General features: G+C 41.6%; 1 protein-coding gene across 12 annotated transcripts in view; it reads left to right on the forward strand.

Annotated features, from left to right (window-relative positions):
- Med12l (mediator complex subunit 12L) overlaps positions 1 to 19,586 on the forward strand; it is a 344,347-nt gene that overhangs the window by 84,885 nt on the left and 239,876 nt on the right. For 9 of the 12 annotated variants that reach the window (XM_037206612.1, XM_037206616.1, XM_037206619.1 and 6 more), the window contains 4 exons: positions 43 to 179; positions 15,840 to 15,971; positions 17,584 to 17,646; positions 19,104 to 19,230. In XM_037206612.1, the coding sequence (XP_037062507.1) occupies positions 43 to 179; positions 15,840 to 15,971; positions 17,584 to 17,646; positions 19,104 to 19,230 (459 nt within the window). The remainder of the gene's footprint in view (positions 1 to 42; positions 180 to 15,839; positions 15,972 to 17,583; positions 17,647 to 19,103; positions 19,231 to 19,586) is intronic. The other 3 variants (XM_037206617.1, XM_028882184.2, XM_028882186.2) reach the window with 1 other exon arrangement.

Genomic DNA, 19,586 nt, shown 5'->3' on the forward strand with positions numbered 1-19,586 from the left:
TAGCCTGGCTTATCTAATTGCTTCCTTAATTTCTGCATCTAGGGGTGACTATTAGTCGGGTTTTGCACACACTGGAAGTCTTGGATCGTCATTGTTTTGACCGAACTGATTCCAGCAATTCGATGGAGACGCTTTATCATAAAATTTTCTGGGCAAACCAAAACAAAGATAACCAAGAGGTAGTTAATACTACTTTTCTTCCTTTTTGTCTTGTTTTCTTCTCATTCAGTAAATTCTGGCGACGTCTTTACTATGCTGTATGTCTTGTGAAAGCATGTGCATTACTAATCTTTCTTTTTTTGGGACCAAGATGAGTACTGTTATTATAATAAAATATACATTGGGTTGGGTCTACCTTGATATATTGATGGGAAAAATCTTTTCTTTACCTTTGGTCATCTCTACATTTTAGTTTCAGTATATTGCTTGTCTAGTGCTTGACTTTATATAGATTCTGCTTTAGTTTGGGGGTGTAACTTAGTCTGTAGCACAGCAGGGGGCAGCACATGGCTCTATACAGACATGGTTTTTGAAAAGTCTTAACAACTATAATTTTTATTTTTTCCTATCAAAAGATTGTTTTGTTAGTGAACTGCTGGATAAATATAAAATTTTCAGAGACTGCCTTTTTTACTCAGTCTTCAGAGAAATAGAAATATTATTTTAATAATGAAAAAATGCTGCTCACATATGCAGCTTGTGTTAGATGCAGAGTAATACTGAGTAATAAAATATTAACACATTTTCAGAGCAAACACTTTATGTAACTTATTAAGTCTCTTTGATTTTTTTCTTTCACCGTTGGTCATGGGTTTGTGGAAAAAAAAAACCAAAACAATAAAAAAAAAACAAAAACCAAAATATTTCCTTTGCCAGGCAGGACCTGGCCCACATTTCATTAATTCCTCTTCTGGAATAATTTGTGAGCCATTATCTTCTTCTCAAAAACAAGTTCAAGACTGTAGGAGCCACAAAGGAACAGAGTGTTAAAGCATGGCACATGTCAAATGGAGTTTGTTTGTGTCTCTTCAGACATGAGTTTCTGTACTTAGGAGAGCAGATGAGTCCCCATGATTCTCAGCTCATTGAGGGGAGGCATGGTGTTCTTGTCCCCGGAGATGGAAACTTTCCATCTCTGTAGTGTATGAAAGGTTTTAGGAATACTGGGATTTTCACATGTACATGTGAGTTGTCTGCAATGAGTTGTTTTTATGCTTGGTCAGCTGCTCTTCTAGAAGGCCAAGGTTCCCAGCACCCATATGGCTGCTCAGAGCCATCAGTAACTCCAGTTCTGAGAGTCCTAACACCCCTTAGGACCTCCACAAGCACCAGCGATGCATACGAAGCACAAACATGCAGGCAAAATCTTACACGTACCCATAAATTAAAAATAAATAAGTCTTCAAGGAAAAAAATTAAAGCCTTATTCCAGTGGTTCTCAACCGCCCTAATGCTGAGACCCTCCTTATAATACCGTTCCTCACCGGGTGGTGGTGGTGGTGGTGGTGGTGGTGGTGGTGGTGGTGCAGTGTGCACGCTTTAATCCCAGCACTCCGGAGGCAGAGGAAGGCAGATCTCTGTGAGTTCGAGGCCAGCCTGGTCTACAAAGTGAGATCCAGGAAAGGCACAAAGCTACACAGAGAAACCCTGTCTCGAACCCCGCCCCCCCCCCAAAAAAAAAAAAAACAGTTCCTTGTGTTGTGATGACCATAAAATTATTTTTGTTGCTACTCCATAATTGTAATTTTGCTACTGTTATGAATCGTAATGCAAACACCTAATAACATAGGATATCTGATAAATGACCCTGAAAGGGGTCACAACCCACAAGGTTGTGGCCTGCTGCAGTCACTCAGGGAAACTCAAATTACCCACAAACAATTGCAAAAGTAAGTGTTACGGAGGCTGCCTTACCAAGGGTAGAAATTGTATCGTGATGTTTCTGAACACAATCCCACTGTTCCCAGGACTCTCTGAGAAGCCTGGTGACTTCACAGCGGGTACCAGAAACAAGCCACTGGGTTCAAGAACTCCATTAGGTTACATTCTAAAAAAAGCAGGTTAAGGGAAGAGAGAGTTGATTGTGGCTTACAGAGCTGGAGGGGTTAGTGCCCTTCAGGGCAGGCAGAAGACATGGCATCAGAAGGGTAAGGCTGGCCTACCAGTCCAGAAGCAAAGTGATGTCGGCTTATCTCCACACAAGAAATAGAACAGGAAATGGGGCCAGGCGATAAAACTCTGTCCTCAGTGACATTTCCTCCAGCAGGGTTTCACATCTTAAGGTCCTGTAACCTTCCCAGCCACCACAAGCTGGAGACCAAGTATTGAAACAAGGGAGCCTGCAGGGGAAATTTACATTCAGACCACAACAGGACCTATCTGACTGACTTGTCTTTGATCTGAGGAAGCAGGGGAGCATTTGAGCCTCCTGTTAAGGAAGGCATTCTCTGCTGTGCCACTAGAGGGCAATGTGGGCCCTATACTGAGTCCTGGGATGTAGTAGCAATTTGGAGGGAATGCACATGTTGGCTTAGTGTAGCAGTAATTATAGCGAATATTGGTTACATTCTGGAAAGAGGTGTCAGCGGCTTTGTGGTTAATGTGCTATTTTTGAGTAAGACAAAAATGGTATTGTTAACCTTTAGTTCACACTTACTGCCTTTTAATCCAGGAAGATATCTGGATGGACAGCCTCATCTGTAGTATTTAACATTAACATTTAAAAAATATGGCTTTAGTATTTGTTGTGTATTTATATTAAGGTACATACTTATGTATAGGCTTGCAAGTCGCAATTTTACTTCTCCATTTACTTTTTATTGGGGTTTTCTTGTCCCCTCTTCTACCTTACCTATCTCCCTGCCTTTCTCTCTCATCTCCCTCTTATTCCTTCCCTTCCCTCCTTCCTTCCCTCCCCTTCTCTCCCTTCTTATTTTGAGATAGGGTCTCACTGTGTGCTCAGGCAGAGCTTTGAACTCAAACCTTTCCTGCCTTGGCTGTTTAGTGCTGGGATTGCAGGTGTGTGCCACTGTGTCTGGCTCAGGGGTTACTGTTTTCCTGAGCACTGCGTCACTTGTTATATTTCTGGAATTCAGAAGTGAATGCTGAATGATAGCTGTGTGGCCTAGAGCAAGTTACTTACAGTTGTGAGCCTAGAGTTCATACATAATTATACAACACTTGAACATGAATACTTTGAGATTATAAAACAGATTATAAGTATATTCCAAAATTTGCTATTGCCTGTACATGATGTAGTAGTTCTCTGGTAAGACAGGATATATTGAGTGGTTGGTTAAGACTCAAAAACCCGCTGGGCGGTGGTGGTGCACACCTTTAATCCTAGCACTTGGGAGGCAGAGCCAGGTGGATCTCTGTGAGTTCGAGGCCAGCTTGGTCTACAGAGCAAGATCCAGGACAGGCACCAAAACTACACAGAGAAACCCTGTCTTGAAAAACCAAAACAACAACAACAACAACAAAACCAAAAACCAAAAAACAAAAACCCATCTCCTGTCTTCAAAACATACTTCCCTTTTCTTGGAGTTCCTAATTTGTCTAGGATTGATATATCATGTTAGATGGTAGATAAAGTTACCAACCTCTGGTCCCTGTTGTCTGAGGTTTGCTCTTACTCAGAATGTTCCTCTCCATACCATTTGGGGAGACTTCAGCCCCCTCCTTTCTCTGCCCTTTGGAATCACCAAGGGGGCAATCTAATTCTCTCTCCATCCTTATAAGCAATGGGGAGAACATCCATCTAGATGTGAGTGCAGCATCAGCTTCAGTATTGGTGAAAGCCCTTTAGAAATTCCAGTGCACAGACGAGGATGTCGAGACTAGTTCCTGCCTGTGGTGAGAGGAGCTGACCCTGCCCAGGCCTGAGGCACACTTTCCCTGATAGCTCATGGGAATGTGTCGTTCTTTTCCTCTTTCCCTTGACCCCCTGTGATCTGCTGGGGCTGTGTCAACTTGAGTGCTGCTGCGGTAAAGATGGTAGGGAATTATCCTCAACACCCTTTATATTTTACTCCAGTTTTGGTGTTTTTCCACTCAGAGCTCAGAGACTGTTTGATGGTGGTTAGGCAAGTGGTGTAGCCTGGTGTGGCGATGCCCTGTATACAGAGGGCAGCCCCTCTCAGAGGCTGTTTACAGACTGGTTGTGATGGGGATACTCAACATTTCAACGGAAGTGGAGTAGCAGGATTTGTATATAAGCCTTTCCAGGCCAAGCAGCAGATCTGTGCTGTGCCTGCTGGAATGCAGCTTGCTCCCAAGCTGCTGGTGCGTGCTTCTGTGGCATTGACTTCTCTAAGTCGGTCAGTGCTTCAGAGTCTTTTCTACTGGGTGTTGTGATGGAGTGTCAGGGTCCAGCAGCCACATGAGGGGAGTCTCAGTAGGCTGTGGGGTCCCTCAGCTTCCAGTCACTAAGTGAGTCGGTTACTGGTGACATCATTACCAAGCAGCTGGGTGGGGAGGGCCCCTCAGCTCTGCAGAGCTCTTGGACCACTTCCTTCCTCTTGGCCGCTATCCTTGGTTATGGCTGATAGGAAAGCAGAGGCAGCTGCATCTTTGGGTGCCTCAGGGATATGGATAAAAGGAAGATCCAAAAGTGGCAGGAAAAGCTGCTTTTCACTTCTTCTTCTGAGATCCCAGGAAATGGACTTTGCACTGAGTCATGGAAAAACCAGGCCAGCTGTACCAGGCAGAGAGCTTCAGAACAGCAGCATCATGGGCGTTTCCTCCGCTCCTACTCCTAGTACCACCACCCACCCCAAACCACAAACCTACACGGTCTTGTTTATATTTGTGTCATGCTGGTTTGTGCTCAGAGTTTAGAGCTTTTAGTTAACTAAAGTCTCAAGTTTAGCATGTACTTTACCTACCTTGAATCCACTAGGCTGAGGTGCTCTGCTTGATTACTGTTGTCAAAAATCAGAGAGCTTTGTGTCTGCCTTTGCTGTGCTTGTTGCACACTTACCTTTCTCACGCCTTGGCTCTGTGACCTCGAGGTCTGTGTCTTGTGACTTCCAGCACATCATTCGTCCCTGGCTTCATGCCTGGGTTCCGGGGATGATGTGATCAGTGTATATTTACTCACTTTGGGTTCTTGTGCTCGCTAAAAGACTGCTGGTGCCATAATGGGGAGGAGGATACACCCCTAGGATTCGCTTTGAATGAGAGGAGAGCCACTTAATGAAATGTGTATCTTCTTTACAATCGGTATAGACTCAGACAGACAAGAAGGTACTTGCAAGTGGAGGCAGGGGCGTGGGTGACAGGATACCCCTCAGCTGTGAAATCAACAGGCTGTCAGGATACCCGTGGATAATTTGCTTACATGTGTAAAGGAGCATTTCATTTCTGGATGATGTAAAATAATAATAAAACCATTGTTAGTGCAGCATTAAGCATTCACAGTGCTCGTCATGCAGCTTGGTACTGAATAGCAGCAGCCACTGTTATAAGGACTCAGAAATTTATCGAGGCAGGTAACGCAGGAGAAATGAATATAGTATGGTTAAATTGATTATACTGAGCCCCTTGGTGCTTTTATGGACACATGCACAAATATCCATTGTACAGCCTACTCATCCATAAGTCTCAGCCAGGGTCTGTTGGATTTTTCGCCTTTTGTTTTCTGTGAAGTATTTATCTACAGTAAAGAAGCACTTGGATGGGATGGAGCCGTCTAGGGTGAGGTGGCTTAGTGCTGTAAAGTAGATCATGTTCTTGCAAATGCTTAATCCCTTTGGGGTTTCTGTTGCTTAATATAAAGAAAACAAGTTACTTTCTGAAAGTATCAGTCAAGATCATGAAATGATATATCCATCAAGTATGTCAGTCAGAATACTTAGCTGAGGAAAGATTTATTTTGGCTCACGATTTTAGAGGTTTTGTTCCATGGTTACTTGCCTCTGTTGTTTCTGGGCCTATAGTGAAGCTAAATTGTCACGGAGGGGAGTATGTGGTACACCGATGGAGGCAGGAGAGAGGGAGGGAGGAATGGGACAGGTTCCCAATATCTATTAAAGATACTTTCTTCCATCAGGCCTCACTTCCTAAAGGTTCCCACACTATCCAATAGTACTGCCAGCAAGGGGCTGTTAACACATGAGCTTTGCAGGAGCAGCCAAAAGTCCCTGCCTGTAAAGCAAGAGAAGTGTATGTGGATGGCTTCCTGTTGAGGTTCATGTATACTGAATTCATACTATGTTCCTCACAGTATGGCAAGACCAGTGTTGTGTTTTAGAATGTCACATTTCCTGCTCCACTCGAGAGTCCTATGAATCTTTCAGAATTACCATTTTCTTAAATCAATTAGTTAAATGTCATTGATATTAACAGTTGGGGTAAACACAGTGTGTGTCCAGACATTTATACAGTTAGTAAATAGGAAACACATACTTTCAATTTTACATTGCATTAATTACATTTATCACTTGTGTCTCTCTGTCTCTGGTGTGTCTGTCTGCGGTGTGCTTGTGGAGATCACTTAACCTGCAGAGATTGATTCTTTCCTTCTATCCTGTGGGGCCAGGGGATCACACTCAAGTCTTCAGGCTTAGTGGCAGTTGAACTCACCTGCTGAGCCATGTCACAAGCTCCAGAAAAGTTTAATAGTGGCTCACAGTTCTAGAAGCTTCAGTCCATTATTGGTTGGCTCTGTTGTTTTGCTCTGTGCCAGGGTGGCACGCCATACCAGGAGAACATAACAGGCAAAGGCAATCACCTCATGGCCTGGAAGCAAAAGAGAGAAAGAACTTAGGATTCTCTCCCCCCCCCCACACACCTTTATTTATTGTATGTACGTGTGTGCATGCACTTTATAATAAGCATTAGTGTAGAGATTGAAGGACAAAGAAGTCAATTCTCTTTCTACCATGTAACGCACCGAGATCTAACTCAGGTTGTCAGGCTTTGGAGGAAAGCACCTTTACCCACTGAGCCATCTCATTGGCCAAAGGCTCCTTAGGTTTTATTTATCTGTCTATTTATCTGTATGCGTGTATACCACAGGTATGATCCTGGGGAGGCCAGAGAGGGAGTTGGTTCCCCTGGAGCTGGGGTTATAGGTGGTGGCGAGCCAGTGTGGGTGCTGGGAGTCAGACGCTCAGGTTCTTTGGAAGAGCAGCCATCTCTCTAGCCACCAGGTATTTAAAAAAAAAATGCTTTAAAAATTATTTTACATCATTGCCTTGCTTTGTAGCTCAGGCTGCCCTGGAACTTGCATTGTGGCCTGGACTAGCTACAAATTTGTCATCCTTCTGCCTCAGCCTCCTGAATGCTACAGTTAACAGCTACATGTCACCGTGGCTGTCCTGCTGGTTCTGCAGGCACTTTTTTATGCACTAGGTTCTGCCTTTTGTCATGTGTCATCGCATTGAAGTTTTCTTTGGCCTGTGGAACATAGTTTTAAAATCTTCTAGATGAGAAAATTAGTGATTAGAGAAGAGTTATCTAAGTTCACAGCCAGTTCATTAGTGGAAGGATGGGCACACACTGGGCTGATAGATTCCAGTCTTATTGTTCTTGTTGGAAATCATTTCACCAACAACATAGCAGAAGAGATCAGTGTCAGATGTAATCTCAGCAGGAGGAGGGGCAGCCTTTATGATGGCTAGAATAATTTCCTGTGTATTGATACTGGAACATTTACATGTAGGAGTAATCTGTAATTTCTCAAAGCTTCTTTGATAATTTCAGCATAGTAAACTATTATTATTGCAGCACTGAGGATTGAATTCAGGGCCTCACACATGCTGGTTCAGTGTTCTACCACAGAACTGTATCTCCAGCCCTCTATTTACTCTTTTAAACTTGGAGGCGGTGTCTGTCTCACATAGTTGTCAGAGTTGGCTGAGAGCTCGTCCTGTAGCTTGGGTGACTTGAACGTCCAGTCTTGTCTCACCATTTCATACAGCTGGGATTATAGAGCTGTGCCATGTAGAGCCGTGCACAGGACAGTTAAGTATTGAGGTTGAACAGTGTGGAGTTGCTTATTCCGTGCACTTTATGCCAGTTTACAGTGTATTTTGAACTGGTTTTGCTGCTAGTTGTCTTTCTTTGTAAACTGCCTTGGCATCATTTCCTTTGTGTGTACAATGGCCTTGTTACTAGAATCCACTTCCTATGGTAGTGCTAGTTAACCTCAGTGGTTATGTTCATGACTAGGCAGCTTTGTTAAGACAGTAGAGCAAATAACTCTAAAGAAAAAATGTTAGAAATTTGTATTTCTCTTATTTACATGTTACCTTCATTTTCCTTAACATGCATAATATGGTTTATTATACCATATAGTGATTTGGAAATCTAAGTATAGTATATCAATCTTTTTAAATATGGGAGATAAGCACTTTTCAAGGTCTTTGGGAAGGATTATTTTTCAGTTATAATTCTCGCCACATGACTTCAGTGATTCTGTTTCCTGGGACTCTGTTTTCTCCATTTGTATTATTTAAACGATAATTTAACCGAAAGATGGAAAAATTTATATTCGTCACAGTGCAACAAAGGACTAGTTGATTACGATGTTCCAAAGGGTTGTCTTAATTTGGTTTTCATTTTTGCATCATTTCTTGTCAGAGTCCACAGATGTGCAGCCTTCATCTTCTGCACTTAGAAACACAATGGTGCTCTTCTACTCCAGACCTTTAGTTTCTGGGATGTTGCAGAATCTAAAGATTGTCAATATTGAGAATGTAAGATTAGGAAAATTGGCTCTATCTCTCTATCCCTCAGGAGAAACAACAACAAACAACAAAACAGGCATCTAACTATCTCTGGAAAATGTGCTTATGGAAAAGTTCATAGATAGAATAAATGCCATGTGTGTTATATAAGAAATCCAAAGGTCTTTTTGGCCAAGATGTAGTCAGATTTCGTGTCCACGAAATGTGACCATAAGGCCTCTCACTCTGTTGACAGTTGTCCAGCAGATGACTGTCAGCAAGCTAGATCCCCCAAATGTTACAGAGTTGGATCTTTTGTACACTTCTGACATTGTGTCTTCCATATATGGCTATATAACGCATTTTTTATTGGGATCTTTAAACTGTTCTTAGCATCTAGGATGAGAAAAGAGGGGAGGAAGGAGGCTGCAGGATGTGATCAGGCAGTCACATTTCTATAGGGGGGCTAACCAACACTGTAATGTACATACATGGGTATGACCAGCTGGTATGGCTGTTTCCTGTTTTTTCCTCATAGCCCTTGGGCCCTCCTCTAACCCCAGAAACAGTCTGTACTTTATTACCTTATATGATTATTCTTATGTTTAAAAATGCTTAGAAATGTGACCCTGTGCAGAGGCTGATGTCTGAGCGATGAGACCTTCCCTGACTGACATAACTGGACGTTCACTCAGTGCCCCATAATGTGTCTCAGCTTGCAGGCCACTCTTGGCTGTTGCCACTCCCTTGTATGGTAGTCTGTATGGTTTATTGGTGCTGTTCTACAAATAATATTTTCACATGTGACCATCTTTTTTTTTTGGTATTAAGTGGTTGATTTCATTTACAAGCACGACCTTTTAGTCTGGGAGTAAAGAACTATTGAGAGCTTTCTTTTGTAGCTGACTTCAAGTCCTTGTAGTTACCTGATGCTTACAGTAACGAGTCGCTGACTTTTATTTCTCTGTTCCCTTTAATGATAGCATTTTATAATCTAGGTAGTATTCCTAAGTATTTTTAAATGGCAAACCAACACACCAGATGTCTTCTCATTTCTTCAGAAAGCCCGCATCTGATTTAATTGATACTTTGTTTCCTTTACTTGTGAAAACAAAGAAGATCCCTAGTTCACTTCGATATAGACCCTGAGGTTAATGAACAATACCCAAAGCCTAATTTGATGCTTGTAGATTAAGAGCTGTTAAATTCATTGTATGTTGGAAGACTTTCTTCATGAATGTGATGTGTTCATTCTGGAAATGGTGGCATTGCAAAAGATAATTGTGTGTTCCTAAAACAGCAGGAATTTTACTACTAGGTGTGTGCTCCACATTCACCAGGCCAGATTCATAGTGTTGTTATGTGGAGGACCTTTATGAGATTTGGATTTTGTTTCTTCCCATTATAGAAATTATTTCTTGTGATTGCTGCATTTACTGTACATGGATGCATTGTCTATCTTCAGTTTCTTTTAGCCTCCAACTTTGTCCTGTGGCTGTACTCTTCTGCCTGGCAGACTTAGGAGTTAACTCTGGAATCACATGGCTAGGGTCTGATATTCATTGTGTAGCCTGGTAACTTTTAGACATTTGACAAGTTAAACTTGGGCTTCAGCTTAACTATAAAAATCATGGGATTATTATTAAAGCATTGGACAAGAACATGCTGTAGCACACAGAAACACACATTCTTTCTATCTCAGTATAATACTAGCAATAACTACTGTTAACTTTGAGTCGTGTCTTTGGGTGATTTCTTAGGCATTTATGTGTATATTGATAGTTAACGATGACAAGATGGAGGATGAAATAATTGGGATTATGTCCTGTGATATTCTGCAATGGCTTTAAAATTTTCTTTTACTGCTTAATGTTACCAATTCCTTTCTGCATATTATACATTTGTTATGTTTATGATACCAAGCTCTTGATTGGTTTTAATAGTTTCCAATTAATTCTGATTCGGAAGTTATAGTTTATATAGACTTCAGTAATGTTCATATTCTTTCAAATATTTATTGCTTTTTCTTTCTGTTCATCTCTTCCCCATCTCTACCAGAGTGGTGTAACTGGGAAATGCCAGTGGTGCTAAGAGGTAGTGTTGAGGGCCTCATCCTTGACTCGATGAGCAAGGGACAGGAACCCTTCTAGCGTTTTGTACTCAGTCAACTACTGTTGGATTAAGCAGACATTTTCATGCTATCGGTGTTTTTCTTTTGGTTCCATGTAATAATACAGTGCTTTGGTTTACCCCTTGATTTAAAAACATCTGTTGAACCTTCGCTGTACAATACACTGTGGTCCATTCCTTGTCATCCAGGACTCAGTGGTCCATTCTTTGACTCCTGCATGTCAGTCAGGTTAGAAGTGGAAGCTGGGGCTAGTCCAGAGACTGTAGTGGTTGGCTGCTCTGCAGATTCCCTAGGATCTGCTTTCTTGTAAAGGTAAGCAGCAACATGGTACTGCATGTACATGCTTCCTAATTATCTGGAAAATGAGAATAGCAATAGCTACTTTAGAGTTGGAGTAGAATTTAGGCATATAAAACAGTAAGAGCCTCTTAGCCCCATTCATAAACATTTTCTATTTTTAATATAATCTTTTGGTCAGAAATAAACACTTCCCCTCCTCCTCCTCCTCCTCTTCCTCATGATCTTGATGTTTTTGTTTGAGAACAGGGTATTGCTATGTAGCTATGGCTGGCCTGAACTCACTACATAGACCAGGCTGGCTTAGAACTCAAACAGATTTGCCTATCTCTTTCTCCTGAGTGCTGGGATTTAAGGCATGTGGTATATGCTCACCTGGCTGGGAATTAAATCGTATATATTGTTCTGATTACATGTTGTAATTTATGCCAGGGCTTGACCCCATCATTTGGCACACCTTCCCCTGCCCTTATCTGTATGTGCTATAGTTAAGTTTGTGCTCCATACCCACCGTTTTTGTGTGCCCCTTGCTTGTGTGTATTTAAAAGCTAAGCAGTGAGTGCTGTAAAAGTTGAGAATTATACCAGTGTGAAAATCTAACCATTGCTGCCTCCAAAGACAAACCCCATCCCTAAACATTCCTGTAGTTCCTTTATTGAAGACAGATGGTTTGACCCATGAGCTTTCTGTATGCACTATTGTCTGCAGGTGAAGAAGCCATCCCACTTTTCTTTGATTTATGTCATTACCCAAGTCACTGCCAGTGCTTGAGACAGGGAGCAGCAGGAGCATCAGTTTGGTAGCATACCCCGCTGATGCCTGGAGCACACATTTCTGTTAACATTTAAGATTTTTTCCATATCTGTATTCCCAGAGACTGAATTATTGAAACAAATTATATGAACATTTTAAAGATTGTGTGGATATAATAGAAATAATATCCAAAAGAATATTACTGATCTCCCATCCTCCAAACTAAAATGTGAGAATGCTTTTATATTCAGTGCTTAGAAGAGGACTTCACAATAAAAATGTGCTCAATAAATATTAAATGAATAAACAAATAGTTGAAATGCAGGGTCCACCTGCTTCATAACACCTTTTTCTAACCCTTTTATAAAACATATTAGTTTTGAAAAAGGTTCTCTATAACCTAAGCTGGAATTGTACTTGATAACATCATCCTGCATGGCACTATTTACAAAGTATGTTGTTAAGGAAATTTTCCAGTTTTAAAACTTCTACTGTAGGTTTCTTACATTTACTATTCAAACACCAGTGTGCTGCCCCTGGTAGTTATCTGAATAACTACATTTTCTACCTTTTATGTAGTTGTGTACATACTTGAATGAATTTTTGGTTGATGCTATAACAATAGGTCTTTAGGAATTTGGTTGTAGAACAACCTAATCCATTCTTTCTGGTCAGCATGGATCACTGAGCCTGATTATAGAGAGGAAGTCAGCTCTTTGGAGCTCTGGAGAACTACAGGGACAACCAGCAGTGCTGCAGGAGGCTGGGGTGGCCAAGGCATGCATAAGGTACTCCTTTATAGTTGGCATGTAGGTTTTAGAGCAAGATGAAACCAACTATTCTGGCCTGAATAGTGGCATAGTTTTGTTTGTTTGTTTTTCCATTAACACAGAATGAACTTGGTTTTAAACGAAGGATTTGTTTCTTCATGATCTGGAATGTGCTTCAGTTGATACCAGCTGCTTGTAGATAGCATGTAGAGATGGGGGTACCTTGTGGCCAGTCATGGGGGATTGAGAGTTTGGTAGTTTGGAGTAGTTCTGGGCTAAGCAATGGATTTGGGCCTTTATTTTTCATCATAGCTTGAACAATAACTATTTTCAGGCTTCTGAAATGAGATCACACATAAATAGGGCAGAATACAATGTCTGGTACACATGAGAGTAGGGTTATACCCAAAGTTTGTATTAGAGTATTTGATTTTGGTTGTATTTAGATAGGGCTTTTCTGTCTGTTACACTTATTATTCCTTATCAGAAAGCCCGTAATTTTCCTTCATGGCCCAGTTTCATTCTTTTTTCAAATAGAAAGAATACTTTTCTTTTGTACTATAAAAGTATAAAATGAAACTGTAATTCTTCCATCTAGATAAAAACACTATGAACATTGAGACTATCAAAATATACATTTCTTAGTCATGTCCTACACTGAATGTTTCCAGGACTGCTCCCTCACTGAGCTCTGCTTTCCTCTGGGCTCAGCTTCTTACTAACGTTGCCTTCTCATCTCTAGAGGATGACTTCTTCCTTCCATAGCATCTAACCTTTTGCACACACACTGCAGGCACTGGGACTGGGCTTGCCTTCTCCCTGTCTTCCTAGTCTTTTGTGTATTGTTTGTGTACATTGTTCACTGTGCTTCGGAGTGTTGTCTCCTGGCTTAGTTGCTTTTCATTGCTGTAAGAAGACACCACAACCAAGGAAACTTACAGAAAATTTTATTGGGGCCTGTAGTTTCAGATGGTAAGTCCATGACCATTATAGTGAGGAGTGTGGCAGCAGGCAGGCACATTTGGTATTGGAGCAGTTGCTGAGAGCTTACGACTTGAGACACAACCGTAATGCTGAGAGAGAGAAAGAGCTAACTAGGAATAGCATAGGCTTATGGAACCTCAAAGCCCATCTCCAGTAACATACTCCAACAACAAGGCCATACCCCAGATCCTTCCCAAACAGTTCTACCAACTGGGGTCCAAGAATTCAGACATGTGAGCACATGGGGGAGGGGCGTTCTCTACATCTACACTGAGTCTTTGTTCATAGATGTATTCCCAAGGGATGGTGGTGGCTTGTAAAGCTGCTGCTTGCTGAAGGGGGAATGTAGTTTTATGACTCACTCCACTGTTGTAGTTCATTCAGTAGAGCTTAATGATTCTCTCCTAGTTGAGATGTTACTGAACACACACAAGGTACTGAATGAGTATGTACAGCATACCTCAGTTAGATGTAAAATCATGTATGGTGAGGACAACAGCTAGAGGAAGTTGAACTGTCAGGCCTGAGGCTGCCAGCAGTAAAGTACTTAGATTTTATTGTAAGCGTGTGTTTATCTGATCTTGAAGATGTAAAAGAAATACCTAAAAGTGTGAACATAATGCATTTTACTGATTGGATTAAAAATGCTGCTATCAGTTTTCTATTAGTTTAACTGTTTAATTTCTTTCATATTTTGAATCCAAACTTGGTGCTTCAGGAATCGACTTGACCTTAACTTGCCCTGCTTTTGCATTACATTGATTTCAGCCAGAAAAATCTTCACAATGCCCTCTAAAATTTAAATGCCATGATCAAAATTTATTTTACTTGAGTTATTTCCCTTGTTTTATTTTTTTAAAATGTAAAAGATTTACTTATTTATTTTTATGTGTTTGACTATTTTGCCAGCATATATGTCTATGCACCACATGGATGCTGATTCCCATATTGGTCAGGGGAGGGGGTCGGGTCCCATGGAACTGTAGTGTAGTGTAGTGTAGAGCCAGAGGTGGTCGATGACTTCAGAGAAACAATGTCTTCCAGGTGTAACAGGGATGCATGTAGGCACTCATAGAGATAGTGGCAGCATGCACAATCCCTGGATAGATTCGAGCCAGGTTCAAGCCAGACAAATTCCTAGCACTGAAAAGGGAAATGGACACAAACTCCTACCTCTAACCAAGAAGCTTTTTGCAAATGATACCTGTTAGGAAAGGGAAATAAGATTTTCCAAATGGACTGTCCAAGCAAATTGATTTTTAGAATTTGAATGGATTGCTAGTGTTGACAGCTCCTCATCCATTTTTATTCTGGAATCCTTATAGGTATCAGGGTCCACAAGCCTCGGTTTATGTGTGTGATTACGCTTCCTGGGATTGTGCTCATAACTATATCATAACTGTACTTGAGCTCATGAATTCTGAAGTGTTAAGAGTGTCCAGCACACTATTTAAGTGCTAATACTGTGATCGTCTACTTTGTCTAGCTTAATGTTTATGCTCCTGAGAAATACCACAGTCTGGGAGCCAGGACGTTGCTGTGGTGGCACAGATGCTGTAAAGCAAAGGGACAGCACAGGAGCCCAGTCTTTCTTCTGTCACCCCTCAGCCCCACCAGCCATGTTCCACGCCCCGTGGGTCCCCAAAGCCCTCCCATCCCTAGTCACTGGAGTCTGTCCCCGGACTGATACTGTTCTGCATATAGCCAGGGCACGTCGCTGACCAGGTCTGCTTTCAGGTTTTGGTTCTTTGGATGCTTGGCTTTCCCTCTTCACGGTTGCTGTTTATGGTGAGATGAGCCACGCACCTGTCATCAACATTCCAGCCTCCCTCTGGTTTGTTTCTTTTCCTAGTTTCTCACTGGTCATTTGATAATGAAGCCAGATAGGAATACACGACAAACAAATCATCGTCCTCATTTTGCCCACCTAACAGTGGAGTGACGTATGTGGCCTTTGTAACAATGCTCTTGGAGTCCAGTGGTCGTTTCTCTTCATGGGTTTGAAACTCAGTACTAGAGCGCCAAGGCTTCTTTAAGGAAATGCTGGCTCTCTTGGAATTGTTACACATTCAGATGAATTTTGCATGATTTCTTTCTTTCTAACTGAGGTTTTCCTTTCCTAATTAAGTTAAGATGATTTGCTGGTAAAACTTGGGGACAAAGCTTTAAGGATGAGGCCGTCATTTGCTTGCATCCTTATGATATGGTTGGTACATTTCTCTTCGTCATTAGGTTGCCCCCAATGATGAAGCTGTGGTGACGTTGTTATGTGAATGGGCCGTGAGCTGCAAACGATCTGGCAAGCACAGGGCCATGGCCGTGGCGAAACTCTTGGAGAAAAGGCAAGCAGAGATTGAGGCAGAGGTAGGTCCAGTTTTCTCTCAACGTATGCATGATGTAGTTTAAAGCACTGCACTGAGGAGGGATATCTTGGTTCTTACCTGTATTAGCTTTCTTTGTCTTGAGAAAGGAGTGTATGTGGGGGGGATGTGTCATCCTAAGACTCATAGTAGGATCTAAGTAGACACTGACAATAATTAGTGTCCTAGAATAATTAAGAACTGTATCTTTTAAAATTAAAATTTAACATCTGAAAAGAACAAAGAAACCCAAAATTATGACACTGAGATTCATAAAACACCAATAAATACATGTAAACTTGTATACATTGTAAACCAACTTTATGACACTTTGAAGCTACAGAATGTGTTAGCAAACTTGGAAATATTTTGAGAGACAGGATTATGAGATCACAGATATCAATTTGAATTATTTTTAAGATTATGATTTAGTTCTAGATGGAATCATTAAAGCGCCAGACATATAAAATGAAAACCATAGCCAACATTTGTCAGCATTAGCTACTGTTAAGGGGAACTTTCTAAGTGATTTATTTCCCCTTCCTTCCTTCCTTCCTTCCTTCCTTCCTTCCTTCCTTCCTTCCTTCCTTCCTTCTTCCTTCCTTCTTCCCTCCTCCTCCCTCCCTCTCTCCCTCCCCCCTCCCTCCCTTCTTTTCTCTTTCTTCCTTTGTTTTTTTTCTAGACAGGGTTTCTCTGTGTAGCCCTGGCTGTCCTTGAACTTGCTCTGTAGACCAGTCTGGCCTCATCCTCAAAGTTCTATCCTTCTCTACCTCCACAGTGCTGGGATTAAATGTGTGTGCCACCACAGCCAGGTTAAGTGAGCATTCTTAATGTAAATTTTAGCCCAGTGGCCACAGGGAATGTTTGTAATCTGTTGAGACCCTTGGCCTGCCTTCCCTTGATGACTTCTGGACTCCCATGCCCATCTGCTTCCCCTCTGTTCTCCCTCTTCCTCTACACAGATCCCAGAATGGGCTTTTAGAAGTGTAAATGTTCCCCCTTCCTAAGGTGGACAGAGCTTTCTAAGATCTACAGAGTTTCCTGTTGCTTGCCCTACCTACCTTTCCAATAATGTCTGGTACCCATTGTCCTCTGGGTCCCATGTTCTCGCCCCGATCTTGGTTGTCTGTTCCCTCACCCTATACAACTTACTTTTATTTGGGGGCCTTTGCTCTGGCTATCCCTTTTGAGTGGCAAATTCTGCTCCTGAACATTTTCGTGCCCGGTGTCTCTCTGCAGAACACTGCCATTTCATTAAGTGTCTTCCTGTGGACCATCCTTAGGTAACATGGAAAGTCTGCCATCACCATGTGATCATACCCACTCCTAGCAGCTCTTACCCACATCACTGTTTTGCTCTGTTTTCATCATTGCAGCCCAAGTGAAGGTAGATGATGTGCCTGTGTTTAATATCTGCCCTCCCTGTCAGAATGTGAGCTTGACAACAGAGGCCTTGCCCATCCTGGTCAGGATTCTGCGTCCAGCCTCTCAGGTTGTGGATGTGAATGGATGAACATCCACCTGGCTCTCCATAAGGCTGCTAGTAACTTCCTGTGAAGTTATGGAAAATGAAATGGGAAAAACACTCTGACAGATGTCTTCTCTCCTATTGGCAGAGCTGTGGTCATCAAAAACAAAAGATGACATTGTTGACTTTGGGACTGGAGGACACTGTTAAGGTGTGAACAAATGACTGTGGTATAGAGTGTAAACAGGAAGAACCTTTCACTTCTGTCTTCCGTGGATTATAGATGGACTATCCTATGCTAACTGTAGTGACTAACTGGACCTTCAGCTATCTTATGCTAACTGTAGTGACTAACTGGACCCTAGGCTATCCTATGCTAACTGTAGTGACTAACTGGACCTTAGGCTGTCTTATGCTAACTGTAGTGACTAACTGGACCTTAGGCTACCTTATGCTAACTGTAGTGACTAACTGGACCTTAGGCTATCTTATGCTAACTGTAGTGACTAACTGGACCTTAGGCTATTTTATGCTAACTGTAGTGACTAACTGGACCTTAGGCTATCTTATGCTAACTGTAGTGACTAACTGGACCTTAGGCTGTCTTATGCTAACTGTAGTGACTAACTGGACCTCACCAACTCAAGACTCATTTCTCGCTTATTTGTGGCTCTTTCTAGGTTGTTTCTTATTCTTTTCTATACCACTTTACTCTTCTCTCTGTATTTTGTAATGCATGCATATGTATACACATGCGTATCACTCTGAAGAGATTCACAGAGAGCTTTCAAAGTTGATGTAAACCAAACATGTATATATATCTAAACATGCATTTCTTAGAGATGGCTAAGATAATTGATTTCTATTATTATTGGAGTCATTAACAGTTGACCTTTGAAAATAGAGGATAGACTGAATAACTAGTGTTTTAATGTAATATTTTTAATAACCCAGTTAAATACTAAAGGATCAAAATAGGAAAGGTCAAAGAAATATCAAAAAGAATAGAAATGATGATTCTGATTACTTCTAAATAGTTTAATCTCTTGCTTAGTAAATTCTGTAGTAAATAGCAATGCAAAAATACTTTTTTAGCTGTGTTTCAGGAGTCACAGAGAGTAATTCCTAGGGAATGTTTTTTTTTGAAGTGTCATAAGTAAGCAAAAGAATGGTTTTTGTAAGAATTGTTGGCTTCTTCAATTGACACCTCCTAACACGCATTCTAGATGCATCTTCGTGACAGAAACACAGCACAGATTGATCTGTCATAACTGTGTCAGAAAGCCCAGGAAAAACATGATTAGACATGAACTTTAAACTGTGTCCAGCCGTTTTGCATAGGAGTAGGCAGTATTTCAATTGTACTCTCTTATATATTCAGTAGGGCACTGTTAACATGCAGAGTTTACTGTAGAGTCCAGAGCAGAAATGGCAGTTTACATAGATCACGTTCTTCAGGGTGGTCTCGGATCAGCTGAACTGTCATGGAGAGGTTTCCTCTATTAGAAATTCTACCACTGTGACATGCGGTCTTCAGATAGTGCTGAAAGCTCAGTCACTCGTCTGTTCAAGAGTTCAGATGTTTGTAAGAGCTGGCAAATCACCACCTGTTGTAGCTGCACACACGCACGCTCTGACTCACTGTCCTGGTTTCTTTTTAACCTGCAGAGATGTGGCGAATCAGAAGTCCTAGATGAGAAAGAGTCCATTTCTTCAGCCTCTCTTACTGGATCTAGTTTGCCTGTTTTCCAGAACGTTTTGCTAAGATTTTTAGATACACAGGCTCCATCACTGTGTAAGTAAAGAAGGCCTTTTGCTTTTAAATGAGGAACTTACTCTCTCCCCTCCCCTCCCCTCCCCTCCCTCCCTCCCTCCCTCCCTTCCCCTTCCCTCCTCCCTCCCTCTCTTCCTTCCTCTCAGCCTTTATCAGGTAGGCCTGCTGTTCTTTGTATCTTATCTAAAGTTCTTTGCACAGAATATAATCTGTTTCACTAAGAAAATGTAATGTATTTTTTCTTTAGTCATTTTAAAATCAGTGAAGTCTCTGTCTATCTCTCTGTCTCTCCTCTCTCTTCTCTCCTCTTCTCTCCTCTTCTCTTCTCTTCTCTTCTCTTCTCTTCTCTTCTCTTCTTCTCTTCTCTTCTCTTCTCT

Source organism: Peromyscus leucopus, chromosome 6 (assembly GCF_004664715.2).
Source record: "Peromyscus leucopus breed LL Stock chromosome 6, UCI_PerLeu_2.1, whole genome shotgun sequence".
NCBI classification, from domain to species: domain Eukaryota; kingdom Metazoa; phylum Chordata; class Mammalia; order Rodentia; family Cricetidae; genus Peromyscus; species Peromyscus leucopus.